The sequence below is a fragment of the Rhinolophus ferrumequinum genome, chromosome 5 (assembly GCF_004115265.2).
Source record: "Rhinolophus ferrumequinum isolate MPI-CBG mRhiFer1 chromosome 5, mRhiFer1_v1.p, whole genome shotgun sequence".
NCBI classification, from domain to species: Eukaryota; Metazoa; Chordata; class Mammalia; order Chiroptera; family Rhinolophidae; genus Rhinolophus; species Rhinolophus ferrumequinum.
This window is the reverse complement of record NC_046288.1, coordinates 62,006,397-62,022,320: the sequence shown is the minus strand read 5'-3', so window position 1 is coordinate 62,022,320 and position 15,924 is coordinate 62,006,397. Positions and strand designations below refer to the sequence as shown.

The window sequence follows — 15,924 nt, the reverse complement described above, 5'->3', positions numbered from 1 at the left end:
AAAACTGCTGAAAGGTGTCAGATAGGAAACACTGACTTTTTTATCTATCTAGAGAGTTGCTGTGAATATGCACGCATATATATGCATAATATATTTCACAACCGTAAGTAAGAATATACTGTGTGTGTAGTTTGTTGTGTGCCTTTATTCTCCCCGTTAATTTGTCATGGATGCCTTCCCTGTTAACCCGTTAGTCCTTATACTTTTGTTTGACTGGCCGCTGGACCCATTTATTTAACCCAGTGATGCAAACTCGATAGTTGTGTGTATTGAGATAAGACGAGCAGAGTGACAGTGTCGTCTTTGTGTAGTGTGCTGTGGGTTCCACCACTTCTGACTGTCCCCCTGGCAAGAAACCGCTGATTTTAAAGAAGCAAAATTTCTAGGTTGTCTCTAATTATTGTATTTGCTGGACCACCTGGCAGTGGAGGGAGGTTCCTGTGTGGAAAGTGGATCATCTGATCATCTGATTTTTTTTCCTCCCTGAAAGGAACTGGATACCTCAAGTTTGTTTGTAAAATCTAATTTTTAAATGTTGGAGACCATTTTTTAAACGGTGTCTAATCCAATAATACACATCTGTGAGCCTTCCCTCCGTCCCTCTGATTGAACTTCACAGAGACTAAGGCTACTGTTGCTCCAAGTAGCTCTGGAGTCAACACATTTCCTTGAGTACGTGTGTGTGTGTGTGTGTGTGTGTGTGTGTGTGTATGTCCTTAGGTACATTTCTGGCATCAGAATTGTATGTGCATTTACAAAGTTGATAATGGTTAACAGATTGCTCTCCAAAAATGTTACACTAGTTGACACTCCCACCAACAATATATGATAGGTAACATATATGATCCACACATTCTTATCTATGCTGAATATTATCAAATTCTTATTTTTCTCAGTTTGCGAGATGAAAGTAATATCTCACTGTATTTATAGTCTTATAAATAAGCTGTTTTTTCATATTTATTTAACCTGTATTCTTCTATGTATTTGTCCATCTTTTGCATTTGCAAAACTTCTTTGCTTATATAGAAAACTGGTCTTCATTTATTTCAAATATTATTTTCCCTTCCATTGTTACCTTTGGACTTTTTCATTGAATCTTTTTGCTGAACTTTGGTAAAAATTTGATTATCAGTTTTTTAATTTATGACTTCTGGGTTTTATGTCATACTTAAGAAGACTTTTTATAACAAGATTAAAAAAAAGTCCCGTTTTCTTTTGGACTTGCATGTTTATATTTTGTAATGTTTGAATCTTTTGAGCCATTGGTGATTTTTAATTTTGTATGAGGTGTGAAATAGAAAAGCAAATTAAGTTTTTTCTAAAAGAGGTTTACAGTTGCACCAACGCATTAAGTTGAAGAATCTATCTTTCTTTAAATAATTGGAAGTATCACCTTTATCAAACTTTCTAACACTAATTGAGTGTTTATTATAATCTCAGGTAACTGCTATGGGCCCTTCACTTGTACTAATTAATTTAATCCATTTTAATCCTCACAGTAATTCTGAGGGTAGGTTCTGGTGTATTGCCATTTTATAGATGAGAAAACTGACCCAGAGAGGTTAAGTGAATAACCAACAGTCACACAGCTTGTCACTGGCAGAGCTCTAGGATTTAAATTCAGTCAGCCTCCAAAGCATGTTAACCACTAAGCCTTATTGCTTCTTATATGTATTCCTCCTTTCAAATTCGATCAACTTCTGGACTGTATTCTGCTCTTTTAACTTGTCTTTTTATATTTAGTACTAAAATGTTCTAATTGCAATAGTTTTATAATTCACTTTAATATCTGAGTGATATTTTTTCCAGATTTGTTCTCACTAATCTTATATTTATTTTTCTAGATGCATTTTATCTTCAAGGATATGTTTGTTTTAAACCCTTATCTTAGACAAGACCTTGTTCGTTTATTCATTGCCAAAAGAAGTGGACAGTAACCTAAGATCTAGCCATCAGAGCACTGGCAGTTTTTTAAAGCCTTATGTTTACCTTTCTGTAACTTCTGCTGTTGATTTTGATGTTTATTGGTATTCTATATTACCAGAACAGGGCACTTTGCCAAACAGATTGTTACCTGACAAAGAAAATGTTTTATTTTTTATACATCCGTGTATGGGATGTTCCATCACATTTTGTTAAAGGGGACATTTTGAAAATCATTTTTGAAGCTAGTATAGACTGAGGAGCTCTGGAACTGGCACTGCCATGGGCGGGCACCCATGAGCGGCTGTGCGTCTCTCCTGGAACTAGAGCCCGGAGCTCTTTTTTTCTGTCTCATTCTAGGTGTGAACAGTGTCATGTAAAACAAATTCTGACAGTAATCAGATTTGCTGAAAATTACTACAGAGTAAAATTGAAAACTTGGAATATGTTGCGGGAAGGATATACACTTGGGAGAGAGTGGATAAGTTTTGTTTCATTTTTTTTTAAATGGAGTTAGAAAGCATCTCGGTTGTCTTACACAGTCTTATGACATCAATGTCTTACATTCTTGGGGATCTGGTTCTTTGATATTTTGCAAACCTTCCAGTTTGTATATTTTATGAGTTTCCATGATGTGTCTGATTCTAGGAATGTGAACAAGGAGACCAAGTTGAAGTTCGTGCACACCTCTGTCCATGGCGTGGGGCACAACTTTGTGCAGTCGGCTTTTAGGGCTTTTGACTTTGCTCCTCCTGAAGCTGTTCCCGAACAGAAAGTTCCTGATCCTGAGTTCCCAACAGTGAAATTGCCCAATCCCGAAGAGGGGAAAGGTGTCTTGGTAACCTAAGATTTTTAATTATAAAATTTACCTCTTAGCTTCAAAACTATCACTATCAAGTAAAATAAGTCTTTATGTGCTTTCATTGTGCTGAACAAAAAAATAATTTCACCATTGAAAATGTATTTATTAATTATTTATTTCTTAAAGGAACTTTCAAATTAGATACCTTAGCATCAGGATGAGAGAACTGAAATCTAAATGATGTGTTAAATTTAATTTCATTAATTAAGTTTAAATTGAATTTACTGTGCTTCCTTCATGCCAGAAAGAAACAGTAATAGAACAGAAGTTTATCCCATGATGTTTATTGGCTTAATTGTCTTTTTTCTGATAGGAAGACGTGCTATTTAAATTATGGTTCCTTTAACCTTTGTAAAGGTTAGGATAGCAATGATATTCAGAGAGTCATTTTTTTTGTGAGGTTGACCACACAGGAAGCCTGGAAATACCCGTCCCATTACACACACTGTAGACGTGGGGCAGATTTCATGGGCGGGCTTGGCTCATACTTTGACGCTCCTATTTTCTGATGTGACCAGCCTAGACCATCCTCAGAAATAAAACTCAGCCTTCGTTTGGGGAACGTCCTCTTTTAGTTCTTAAAGAACTGAACATTTTTAAAGACTGCAATATGCTTGATTCTTGACTGAAGTACTCTTTTCTCATTCCACTCTTTTTCAGACTCTATCTTTTGCTTTGGCGGACAAAATCAAGGCCAAAATCATTTTAGCAAATGACCCAGATGCGGATAGACTTGCTGTCGCGGAAAAGCAAGACAGGTACCAATTCATTTTGATTGCCTGGAACATATAAAGGGTGACTCCAGCAGTAAAATGTTTCTGGGGAGACTGCACCTATTTGGAAATAGTTCCCATTTGCTTTGCAAGGCATCATGTCACTGAACCTCTGTGAAGCCCTCTAACATGGAGCAAGGTGCTGATCTGGGGACCTGTGATTGGTGAGCATAATTCAGAGTAAGCCAGTCCAGCATGGATTTGCAATCAAAATTAGTATTTGTTATCTTCCCTCATTTCATCATTGATTTCATTATAAGTAATGACTCTGTGCCTAATGAGGGCAAAGTACTTTGCTTGATGCTGGCTTTACAGTTGAGTATTTGCCAAAGGGTTTGGTAAGGAGCTGGACTTTCAAGGAAATGTTGAATTTAGGTTGAGCAGACCAGACAGGAATACCTGTGCAGTACTGACAGTGTCTGAGGCAAATGTGACTGTAGAATTTGTACAGAGGACTGGTAGGTAAATGGGAGCAGAAGTTGAATGATAGGCAGGGTATCAAACAGCATATGTTACCACATATTGGGGTTGTGGGGTGCAGCCAAAGGGTTACGGTTTTAGATTATGATAAAATATAATAGGTTCAATTCGATACCAGTCTTTATAAAATTAAGCTACAGTGATCCATGCTGAAATGTGACATGTACTTCTAGCCACTTGGACTCTAGAGAGGAAGACAAATCACACATCTGTTCTGCGGTGTCCTCGCCATTTTAGCTCCAAGCTCAGCCTTTAGGAATGTTAAGCTATTGCCCTCTCAGAATCAGCAATACTGACCGGACCAAAAATTCAGATCTGCAAACTATTATAGTTGGGGGATCTTGCCAGCATATTTCTGTTATGTTTAAAACCAAAGCCTTTGCTGAAGACTAAGATAAAAGCATTATGTGTTATCACTGACATACTCGTTTGTACACTCTTCAAACATAGGATGTTTGTCTTGGCAAACTGACTGAGACGTGGTAGCTATTCAAATGTTTGTGCAGTGGCACTCACATTTCTGGCCAGTTATTTAAGTAAGAATAACAAGAACCGTTTTCCAGAATCGACTTTGAGCCTGTTTGGCCTAATTGTCCTGCCACGTGACTCTTAGTGTCTCTATTGAGATCACTGCAATGCATGGGTCATTTTTTCTTTCAGTGGTGAATGGAGAGTGTTCTCTGGCAATGAGTTGGGGGCCCTCTTGGGCTGGTGGCTCTTTACTTCTTGGAAAGAAAAGAACCAAGATCCCAGTGCCCTCAAAGACACGTACATGCTGTCCAGCACTGTCTCCTCCAAAATCTTGCGGGCCATTGCCTTAAAGGAGGGTTTTCACTTCGAGGTAAGTGTTTGGAGGACATGCTCTTTTGCCTTTCTGCTGCTCTATAGAAGGTCTAAGGCATGTCTTTCTCTTTTGGATTATCCCTTTAGGAAACATTAACTGGCTTTAAATGGATGGGAAACCGAGCCAAACAGCTAATAGACCAGGGGAAAAATGTCTTATTTGCATTTGAAGAAGCTATTGGTAAGAAATGACAATGATGATCATAGATTTAAATTATAGAATGCAAAAAAATGGGAAAAGATGTGGATTTCGGTTGGAGTTCAAAAGATTAGCAGTAAACGAGGAGCACACTTTGCTTGTGTGGCATTCAAAGAGCGTTGAACTATCCTACCTCAAAATTGACAGGTCAAATCTTTTTCAGCTAAAAAGAATATCTCATAAATAACCAAGCCATTAATGTAAGAGAGTGAATGCTTTCCCCAGAAGACTTGAAAACAGTGGTGCTCTGCACATGACTGCTAGTAGCTTAAGAATCCACCTATTTTGGGAGTTGTGACATTTCCTTAACTGTGGCATTGATACCCAGGCCTAATATAGTTCTTGCCTCCTCCGAAAGTGCTATGCAGACATCTGTCCATAGGAAAGGAGAAGGCACGGTTGTGGTACCTTCATCAGAGTGATTGTCACCTGAAAGGATGACCCTAAACCCAGCCAGAATGCCTGAAAAGTACTTGTCTTAGATTGTCAATATACATGAGCAGAAAGGAGAGCTGGCTGTAGAAACCTGAAATTCAGATGTCTGCTCTGGCGGTATTTTAGCTATTTGTTTAGTAAAAGCTATGACACATTATACTTATTCTATAATGTATATTCTTCTGATTCATCTGTGTATTTCCTGTAGCACACATATCATTTAACTGAGTAATCAAATGACGCGTAATAGTTCAGTTTTGCTCTTTTGTCACTCTATAGGTTTTTATTTAAAAATTTTTTTTTGCATTGGTTTATCAAATGTTTATTGCGTATCAATTACACAGTGACTCTGAAAGAAATGGACCCTGACCGTAGCCTACAGAGCTTATAAGGATCTATCTAGTTAAGTAGCCACACAAAAAGAGGGTAGGCCATGTGGCAAGATAAATAATATAACTCACAAGAACTGTGAGCATCCAGAGAAGACAGAATAAGCATTGACAGAACAATTGGAGACAGTTTTGTGTGAGCAGGAGGGATTCGGGCTGGACCTTGGAAAGGAGCACAGTCTGACAAGGACGAAAATTTCCTTACAGGTTATTCACCACATACTTCTGGAAGACCTGCTATGCACTGGGCACTGGGCTAGTTTCTTAAATATAATGGTAACTGAGAAGTATCCACGTACTCGTACTATTATCACCTCTTACGTGATAGGCAGGATGCATACAGATGAGTTCATGCACAGTGTCATAAAGGAGTGCATTGCTAAGGGTGTATGTCTGACACATGTTTCTGCAGGATACATGTGCTGCCCTTTTGTTCTGGACAAAGATGGCGTCAGTGCCGCTGTCATCAGTGCAGAGTTGGCTAGCTTTCTAGCAACCAAGAATTTGTCTCTGTCTCAGCAGCTAAAGGCCATCTATGTTGAGTAAGTTTCTATTGACTACTTAATTGAAATAATAATTTTTGTTAGTTTCAGGTATACAACATAATGATTTGATGTACCTATATATTATGACATGATCACCACAATAATCTAGTTAACATGCGTCACCACACCAAGTGATATTTTTAAATGTATTAAGTTCTTGTGCATGAGATCCTCATATTCTTTCTAATGCTCTTACTTTAATTATGAATTCTGTTTGTTACGAAAACTAAATAAGAGATTATCTTTTCCTTTTGATATGAAACCACTTAATAATTACTATTTGTGATGGCATTAATCTTTACCAGATGAGAACGTTAGTTGCAGAAATGACTAAAAAATGTGATTTTAAGTGTCCGATGTCAAAAAAGATTAAATGTGTTTGTGAAACATCTATTTAGTCCTTATAGCAATTATGCAATTCTGCCTTCTTAGTGCAAAAGCAGCCAGACACGATACGTAATGTAATGGGTGTGATGTGGCCGTGTTCCATAAAATTTTTACTTACAAATATAGACTGAAGGCCAGGCAGCAGTTTGGTGATCCCTAGGGTAAATTGTTGTACCCCTTTTTCAATGCTAACTTATTCCTTTGAAGCTGGTCATGGTCATGTGTTTCATGAAATATTTCAGAGTATACTGGTTGATGTATGTTCTGTGTACATTATGCAGAATGATTTGTTCCTCATTTTACATGTGTTTGTATTTGTTTTGATAGGTATGGCTACCATATTACCAAAGCTTCATATTTTATCTGCCATGATCAAGGCACCATTAAAAAATTATTTGAAAATCTTAGAAACTATGATGGGAAGAATAATTATCCAAAAACTTGTGGCAAATTTGAGATTTCTGGCATTAGGGACCTTACAACTGGCTATGATGACAGCCAACCTGATAAAAAAGCTGTAAGTGATGCCCACTTTCGTCAACCTCTTTATTTTTTTTTTAATTAAAGTTTATTGGGGTGACAACTGTTAATAAAGTTATATAGATTTCAATTACAATTCTGTCATACATCATCTGTATATCACATTGTGTGTTCACCACCCAGAGTCAGTTCTCCTTCCATCACCATATATTTGACCCCGTTTACCCTCTTCTGAAGTCCCCTCCCCCCTTACCCTCTGGTAACCCCTAAACTATTGTCTATGTCTATGACTTTTTGTTTCTTCATTTGTTTGTCTTGTTCTTTTGCCTCAACCTGTTTTCTATTTACCTTCTATTATACTTTGAAAAGCTTAATTTATATGTCATTGTGATATTGTGATTTATAATAAGAAATATGTATTTAGTCTTTGTCCTCTTTTCTGGCACAGGGCTCCTAAAACCCTTTCCCAAGTGATGAAAGCATAAAGGTATCTGGTGTTATGTTGATAAGGTGACTTTTGGAAACCACTTATGGATGGGGGCTGGTTGCCAGGAAAACCAACCAGGTTAGAACTTGTAGTCCCATCCTGACATCTGGGGAGGAGACAGGGGCTGGAGATTGAATTCAATCACCAGTAGCCAATGGTTTAATCAATCATACTATGTAATGAAGCCTCCATAAAAATCCAAAAGGGTAGGGTTAGGAGAACTTGTAGGTTGGTGAACACATGGAGATTTGGGGAGAGTGGCCTGCCAGAGAGGGCATGGAAGCTCCTTGCTTATTCCCCATTCCTTGTTTATGCATCTCTTCCATCTGGCTGTTCCTGAGCTATAGCCTTTTATAATAAACCAGTGATCTCGTAAGTACTATGTTTCTGTGAGTTCTGTGAGCTGCTCTAGCAAATTAATCAAGCCCGAGGAATGAGGTCTTTGGATCCTGTGATCCAAAGCCAGTTAGTCAGAAGCCCAGGTGACAAACTTTACTTGTGCAGGGAACACGCCCTCCCCAATCTACAGTCAGAATTGGGTGCAGAACCAGTTTAATCATGTAACTGTTTGAAGCTGATTTTAGGCCTTTGAGCATTATTATAAAATGCACTGGAACTAACAGGGTCCTCACTAGTCATCTCAGGCAGCACCGGCATTTAACACATAATACTCAGAGGTGCAGGACCTGCCTGAGATCCCACAGCTAGTTGGTGATGATCGGGGTACAACCGGGGTCTTCTGATCCCAGATCCCGCTTTTCCTTTCTCTCAGCAGTTCTCAATATTGAACAAGCATCAGTCACCTAGCCACCTGGTTAGAACGCGGAGCGCCGCGGCCCACCCCGGCTGTTTCTGATGGAATAGGTCTGGGGTGGGAACTAAGAATTTGTCTTTTTTACATGTTCCCAGCTGATACTGACTGATGCTGGTCCAACTTTGAGAACCACTTCCTACTTAGTTTTGCTTCCTACTTAGTTTTACCCTGTTCTCTGAATGTCTGGTAGCTGTTAACTGTAAAGCATGAGATTGCATTCTTCACACCATGTGAATCCCCACTGGAGTCTAAAGGAGGCTCAGATACAGCAGAAGAGTATTTATTGCTAGCTGTGGCAGAGGTAAGGGAAGGAGAGTAAGAGTATCCTTATGAGATGTTGTTAGACCTTATCATTGATATTTACCTTTCTCTATATATTTTATTTTCATCAACACAAAACATATTTTTAAAAGATAAATAGTATTAAGAGTTATAATGGAGCATGGCAGTTCCAACCACTGCCATCTCATTGTCATGCTGTCAAGATAACCACCTTCACTCTCAGTTTTTTCTCCTGTTCTTTACCACCACATTTCTAAATAATGTGCTTATATGGTAATGTTTTGACTTCCGATGTTAGACTTGATTAATTTTCTATTATGGAAATAAGGATTTAGTTCTTCCACTTCCAGCATTCACTACTCCTCCTTTTTGCCCCTCCCCCGACAATACACGTATGCCACAACTCTGGGTGACATCCGATTCTATGCTTGTGTTATTATGACTAGTAACTATTGTTTCCTGCTTAGTTAAGTAGTATACTTTGATTAGGTTCTCCTAATTTGTATGAAGAATTGTTTTTCCTATAATGAATCATTGCTTTGTTCTTTCATTTGCTTGAATTTATATGTAACTACCACCAGTTCTTCCCACATCTTTCAAATACCCCTTAGTAGGATTTCCACATGGTCCAATTAATTATTCAGCTAGTCTGTCGGTTGTTTTGTTTCCATTGGCCTTCCTGCTGGTCCCTCCATCCGGGCAGGGCCATCTGCTCTCTGATTTAGGTGCACAGCTGTCATCTTGAGAATGCCCCTCGCGCTTCACCAGGGTTGGGTCCCTTGTTCCTGGAGCCTATGACTTCCTCCTTCTATATTTATTTTCCTAAATCACATCCTCTAATAGCTTCCTAAGAAAAAGTGAATGGGAGGTAAATTTTTGGAGACATGTAGATCTGAAAATGTCTTTTTCTACCCTCAGACTTTACTGACTCACAGTTTTGAAAATATTGCTCCGTTATTGTTTGGTTTCTGGTGTTGCTGTTGAGCATTCATTCATTCATTCATTCAGGAACTAGTTGAGGCCCACTGTGTGCTGCATACAGGCATGTCGATATTATACTTGTTCTGTCCTTTGCATGCAACCTGTTTTTCTCTCTATGGGAAGGTTTTATTAATAGAAACTTTCTGCTTCTAAAATTTCAGCGATGTACTACTTAAGTATGAGTGAGTCCCTTTTCATTCCTTTTTCTAGACACTTGGTGGGTCTTTGTTGATCTGCAGTCATTTCTTTCAGTTCTGAGAAATTTTCTTGATCTTGTGTCAGAGAAGGAGGCTAAATGGTTGTTTTTCAAATAACCTTTTCCCCTGTATTATCTGTTCTCCCTTTCTCAATGAGGTTTTAGTTAGATGCTGGCTCCAGGACCAATGTTCTATTTTCTGTGTTTCTTTTTTTCTTATCATCCTTCTGTATCTTCTTGTCCTACTTTTGGGAGATTTCTTCAACATTAACTTTCCGTGCTTCTGTTGACTATGTATTTCAGCTTTTAATTTATTTGTTTTAAATCCTATTTTTGTTGCATGTATATAATATCTTAGCTCTCTTAAGAATATTAATTATTCGTTTTTAAAAATGTAGAACTTTTTTTGCTCTGTGTTGTCTTTATATCATCCAAGTCCTTTTTTTTTTTTTTAATTTGTTGTTGACTTTGTCTTTTATTTGTTATCTTTTTCCCGAAGTCTGGTGATCTTTGATTGTCCTTTGGGTACTAAAAAGCTGATTGGAAGCTCCGTGTATGTATATGTATAATACAAACCTTGTCAACTGGCATATTTCAATCTAGGGAGATTAGGTAGCAAATTAACTTTGTACGGGGGCCCCATCTGGGGGAGCCTAACTCGCATCCTGCTCTCTTGCCTAAGGGCTGTCAGTTGGATACTGAGGCTCTTTAAGTGGTGGAGAGATCCTGGGAGCATGTGAGGAGGGGTGCTAGCATTTAGTGTGTGGACTCTAACTTCATCTGTTTTCACCATACCCTGCCTTCCCTGGTGCTTGGTGTCCCCAACTCCTGAGCCTTTCTGGTTCAATTACGCCACAGAATTAAACCATCTCCTGTGAGCTGGTTGCCTGACTGTGTGGGCAGAGGGTGAGGGTCCAAGAGGGTTGAATGGCTCCTTTCAAATACTACTTTGGTCCCTCCCCTGCCCTTTGCAGTACCTGGTGCCTCCATGAAGTGAGCTGTGCCCGGGTTCTGCAGAGCACCCTCACTGGGTCCTTGTCTGTCTCCTGCAGGGGCTCAGTGTCCTAATCCGGTGTTCCATCAGCTCAGTTTTGCTCCTCCATCTGTTTTCTGCCTTCCCGAATTGGTTGGTAACCTTCAACAGCTCTTTCCTCTTTTCCTCTGTGCTCTTGTGTTTGTTTTGCTTTTTGTACATCTGTCATTTTACTGGGGTTTTGAGAGCAATCAGCTATGGATACAGCTGCCAGAAGCTCTGTTATTTTTTTTGTCTCGTCATAGACTTTTTTTTGCAAAGTTAAATAAGGTCTAGTGTCTTTTCTTTTTTTTTTTTTTTTGGTCATGCATTTATTCTATTTAAATCAATGTCTTCTGAAATGATGTATTTCAATTTTAATAAAACTTGAGTAGCGTTAATGAACAGAATGAAGGTAAAAAGCTAGTATACAAAGTTACTTAATGTTCACAAATTACCTTATTATTATTTAGCATGTTATTCACATGGACTGCATTTTCTGATTTTCTCAAAATGTTGTTTTCTAAACCAATGTATTTGTTTGGCATTTGTTTTCTTGTTTATCCAGGGAAACTATTATTTAGGCCAGAACAGTTTCTATTGTTATTTAAGTTTATAACGTGTAATTAATTCCTAGGTTCTCCCTACTAGTAAAAGCAGCCAAATGATCACCTTTACTTTTGCTAATGGATGTGTGGCCACCATGCGGACCAGTGGGACAGAGCCCAAAATCAAGTACTATTCGGAACTGTGTGCCCCGCCAGGAAATAGGTAAGATATGTATGTAACTGCTGTGATTTATTCACTAAACTTCCTAATGGGTTCTATTCAAATGCTAAGTAGAACATCTTTCCAATATGGCATTTAATTAGGAAGGTTGTCTAAGAACCTGCAGCAATATTGTGGTGTTAACTACTTGAAGTATCTAGGGACTAGTGTGCTTACTTCCTACTTAATTATGTACTTTTCTCTCTCTCCCAACTTTCTTTGTATGAGAAAATTTCATTCCTCATTTCTGTAGTAGTAATAACACTTCCTTTTTCTAGTACTTTATATCTGAGGCAAGCACCCATGAGTTTTTTTCTCCGTGCCTCTGATACATTACAATCCACTGCACGTGCATTCAACAGATATCTTTGAGCACCTATTGTGTATTAGTCTTTGTTGAGTCTCAGGTAGAATTAACAGCATATCAGAAAGCGTCCTTGTCACCAAAGAACTGATGGTCTGGAAGCTTCAAGGTCATATTTTTGTGACCTTGTTAAAGGGTTTGAGTTGGTCCCTTTCCAACAACTGTAACATTTTGAACTTTCAACAACTGTGGTATATATAGTTAGCATGTGTAAATACCTACTTAACAATCAGTTAACTAGGACTTCTCTATTCAAAACACACTTAAGAATCGGGAAAAAAAAATTGAAATAAGTCAACTCTGTCCAATAGAAATACAATGTGAGCCACATGTGCAATTTAAATTTTCTACTGGACACATTTTTGAATAGTGAAAATAAACAGGTAAAATTGATTTCAATAATATATTTTATTTAACTTAGTATATTAAAATATTACAACATGTAACCCATAATAAAAATTATTAATGAGATATTTCACTTTTTTCCCACCCTAAGTCTTCAAAATCTATTTAGTATTTTACACTTACCGTTTATTAATTCAAATGCTAAATTTTTTCGGAAACACTTGACTACATTTAGCTTCATAAAATTGGCACTTGAAAAAGTAGATTTTGATACCCAGTTTTTCCAAACATACTTAAGTTTTCCAAAAACTGAAACAAGTGTCGGTTTTTAAAATTGAATTTCAATTCATTAAACTTAAATGAAATTAAAAAATCAGTTCCTCAGTTGCACTAGCGACAATTCAAGTGCTTGATAGCCATGTATGCCTAATAGCTACTGTAGCAGACGCCATAAGTTTAGGTAGTTGTTACAACATATGCAGACTCAGCAAAGATTTGCTCACAGAAGGGCTTTTCTGGCTTTGTGAATCAAATTTGCACTATGTGGGAATAGAAGCAGAGGAAAATTTCTGAACATCTTAAATTGGCAAGCCAATAGCATATTAAAATGTAACGAATTAGAGGGCTGGGGTAAGAGTTGTTAAGGTTAGGAAAGTCATTTCCTTAAGCAGGGAGAAGTGAGTGCCGATAGCAAAGCAAGAAACAGTAAAGCAAAATAAAACTAGAAAGCATGGATGCAGAACTCAGACTGTTCACCACTCTGCGAGTTTATCATAAGGGACATGCCATTCCACACCAGCCAGCCCTGAATCGTCCTCTGAGTAAGAGCTCCAGTCCAATGGTCAAAGTCATAATACTAAAGATACTCAGATATATTTAAGAAGTCATGGGACTGTGTGATATATCTTGCTACAGATTCCCATTCAAAGTCTTTTTGTGCTTAAAGGGCAAAAACTCAACTTTTGAGCAACTTAAACTCATAAAACAGCTCCTTTTCAATGGGTTCTGCATTACCAGTGTTTTATTGAATATTGTGCAATTATCAGTGTCTGTGTGTTGAATAACAAGCTATTGACTACTACATTGAGTATGATTTTCCATTGACATGTCTTTGTAATTCTCTTTCTCAGTGTTTTTATATTTCTGTCTCATTCAAAGACATTAGTTCCATTTAAAGATGCTTTCTCTACATATTTATCTTTTCATTATCCTGTGAAAATATATCTAATATTTCAGAAAAACTGTCCTTGATAATAACAATGCTATTTAATGTTTAAAGATCTATGGTATTTACATTTTTCACATGGTTTACTGAATGGACTTAAATTCAAGTAATAGTTTATAAATTGCTGAAAATACTTTGAAAAATTGTCCTTAGATTATATGTATTGAAATGTTGCTCACTTTTAATAAATGAGACATTAGGCATTAAGTCATCCATATATTGACAGGCTATCAGGGCTCAAGCCAGGCAGATACCAGCATACCTAATGTACAACAGCAATAAAGTCTGGACTAATGTTTCCTTATTTTCTGGTAATCTTAAATATTATTAACATATTTGTATCATTTCCATTGATTCACAGAATTCCACAACCTACTAATCCTTTAGAATGTAAAATCCTTTTCAAGTATAAGTCCTGCTTTTAAAAAAATATTTTTGTTGGGGTAGATGTCTCTAGTTTTGTCCAGGTTTTTATTTTGGAACATTTCAGACCTACAAAAATGTTGAAATAATCAGTGAGTACTCAGCCTTCACTTAGAGCAAGGGTTGGCAAGCTTTCCTATAAAGAGCTAGATAGTAAATATTTTAGGGTTTGTAGGCTATAGGTCTCTCTCACAACGACTCAGCTCTGCTGTTGTAGCAAGAAAGCAGCCATATACATAAAGGAATGGGTGTGGCTGTGTTCCAATAAAACTTTATTTACAAAAACAGGTTGCAAACCATAGTTTGCCTACCTCACCCTAGACTTAGCAATTGCTAACATTTTGTGATACTTGCTCTCTCTCACCATATATATTATATATTTGATTTGGGGTTTTTTTCCCTGAGCCATTTGAAAGTAAGTCACAGACTTCAATATACATTCCTAAGAACAAGGATATTCTCTTACTATCTTGAGGTGTAGATAATAATTACGTCAGGCAGGGTTCTAACAGAAACAAAAACAGTAGGAGGTATACATATATTCACAGATGTATGTCTATATATCCATATATAGTAAATTCAATGATGGGTTTTAGTTTCAGGTGTATTGTTAAACAAACAAACAAAAAAAAACACCAAAAAACACAGTAATTATTAGTTATATGCCTTCCTGAGAATTGTTTTTTTCTTCAAAGCAGTTACGGAGAAGAGAAAAAAAAAACTTGTGTGATTCATATGTACTTATGAAGCATAATTACTTTGTATGTTACCAATGGGTATAAAAATAATGATAATGAGAGCTACGTTTATTGAGGTTTTGGGGCCAGGTTCTTTGCTAATTGCTTTATATAATTTATCTCAATCTATGCAATAACACTCTTGAGAAGGTAAAGTTTTTATCCCAATTTTACAAATGAGGAATCTGGGCCTTTGAGAGGCCAAGCCATTTGCCCAAGGGCACATACTACTAACTAGTAGAGCCGGAATTAATGTCTGTAATAAAATGGATTGTTGTACTGGTAGACTATCACAATGTAAAAATGATCTTAACTAATTACATGGATTGCCATTCCCATTAAAATAAGGTTTGCATATATTAAAGATAGTCAAATATGAAGTAATAACAGCTTGAATTGAAGGATTTAATTTTTTTTAAATCAGCTTTTTGGCTTGAATTTCTTATAACTCACACAGTGCTAGTGGCCTGACATTTACATGAGCTACTGGAAGTTTGTCTAAGTACAAGTTCATTTTATTGATTATCTACCTTACAATTAATTGGTTGCCTATGAATGTTTTCCACATGTTTGAAAACTTGATTTCCTTAGAAAACTTGTTTTTCTCAGCTCCCTGGATTCTTGTTTATACTTTGGTTGTGGCCCTTTAGTGCTCATGTAGAATACTACAGACAGACCCGGGACTCTGAGTTTCTGGTGTGTGACTGCAAGTCCCACCAGGAGGCTCCGCATCCCTGTTCATTCAAGGAAGGCCTCACAGATGAGTCTGCAGCTTAACTTCCAGATTGAGGGAAAACAGGATCCGGAACATTCGTGTCCTGGGAGACCCGGACATAACAGAGATGTCGCTTGTAAAGCGACTGGCGTCGTGAACATTTTCTCTGCACTGTTAGGTATAAACACTGAAGAGCTTTCAGAAATGCTAGGCCCAAAATTGTGTTTCTTAAAAGTTCTTATGAGAACTGTGAAGG

At 37.4% G+C, this 15,924-nt stretch overlaps 1 protein-coding gene across 1 annotated transcript in view; it reads left to right on the top strand.

Annotated features, from left to right (window-relative positions):
• The window catches only part of PGM2 (phosphoglucomutase 2), a 66,891-nt gene that overhangs the window by 50,310 nt on the left and 657 nt on the right, over nucleotides 1–15,924 (top strand). The window contains exons 8-14 of the mRNA XM_033105768.1: nucleotides 2,575–2,764; nucleotides 3,449–3,546; nucleotides 4,702–4,882; nucleotides 4,972–5,065; nucleotides 6,320–6,449; nucleotides 7,167–7,356; nucleotides 11,729–11,862. Coding sequence (XP_032961659.1) covers nucleotides 2,575–2,764; nucleotides 3,449–3,546; nucleotides 4,702–4,882; nucleotides 4,972–5,065; nucleotides 6,320–6,449; nucleotides 7,167–7,356; nucleotides 11,729–11,862 — 1,017 coding nt within the window. The remainder of the gene's footprint in view (nucleotides 1–2,574; nucleotides 2,765–3,448; nucleotides 3,547–4,701; nucleotides 4,883–4,971; nucleotides 5,066–6,319; nucleotides 6,450–7,166; nucleotides 7,357–11,728; nucleotides 11,863–15,924) is intronic.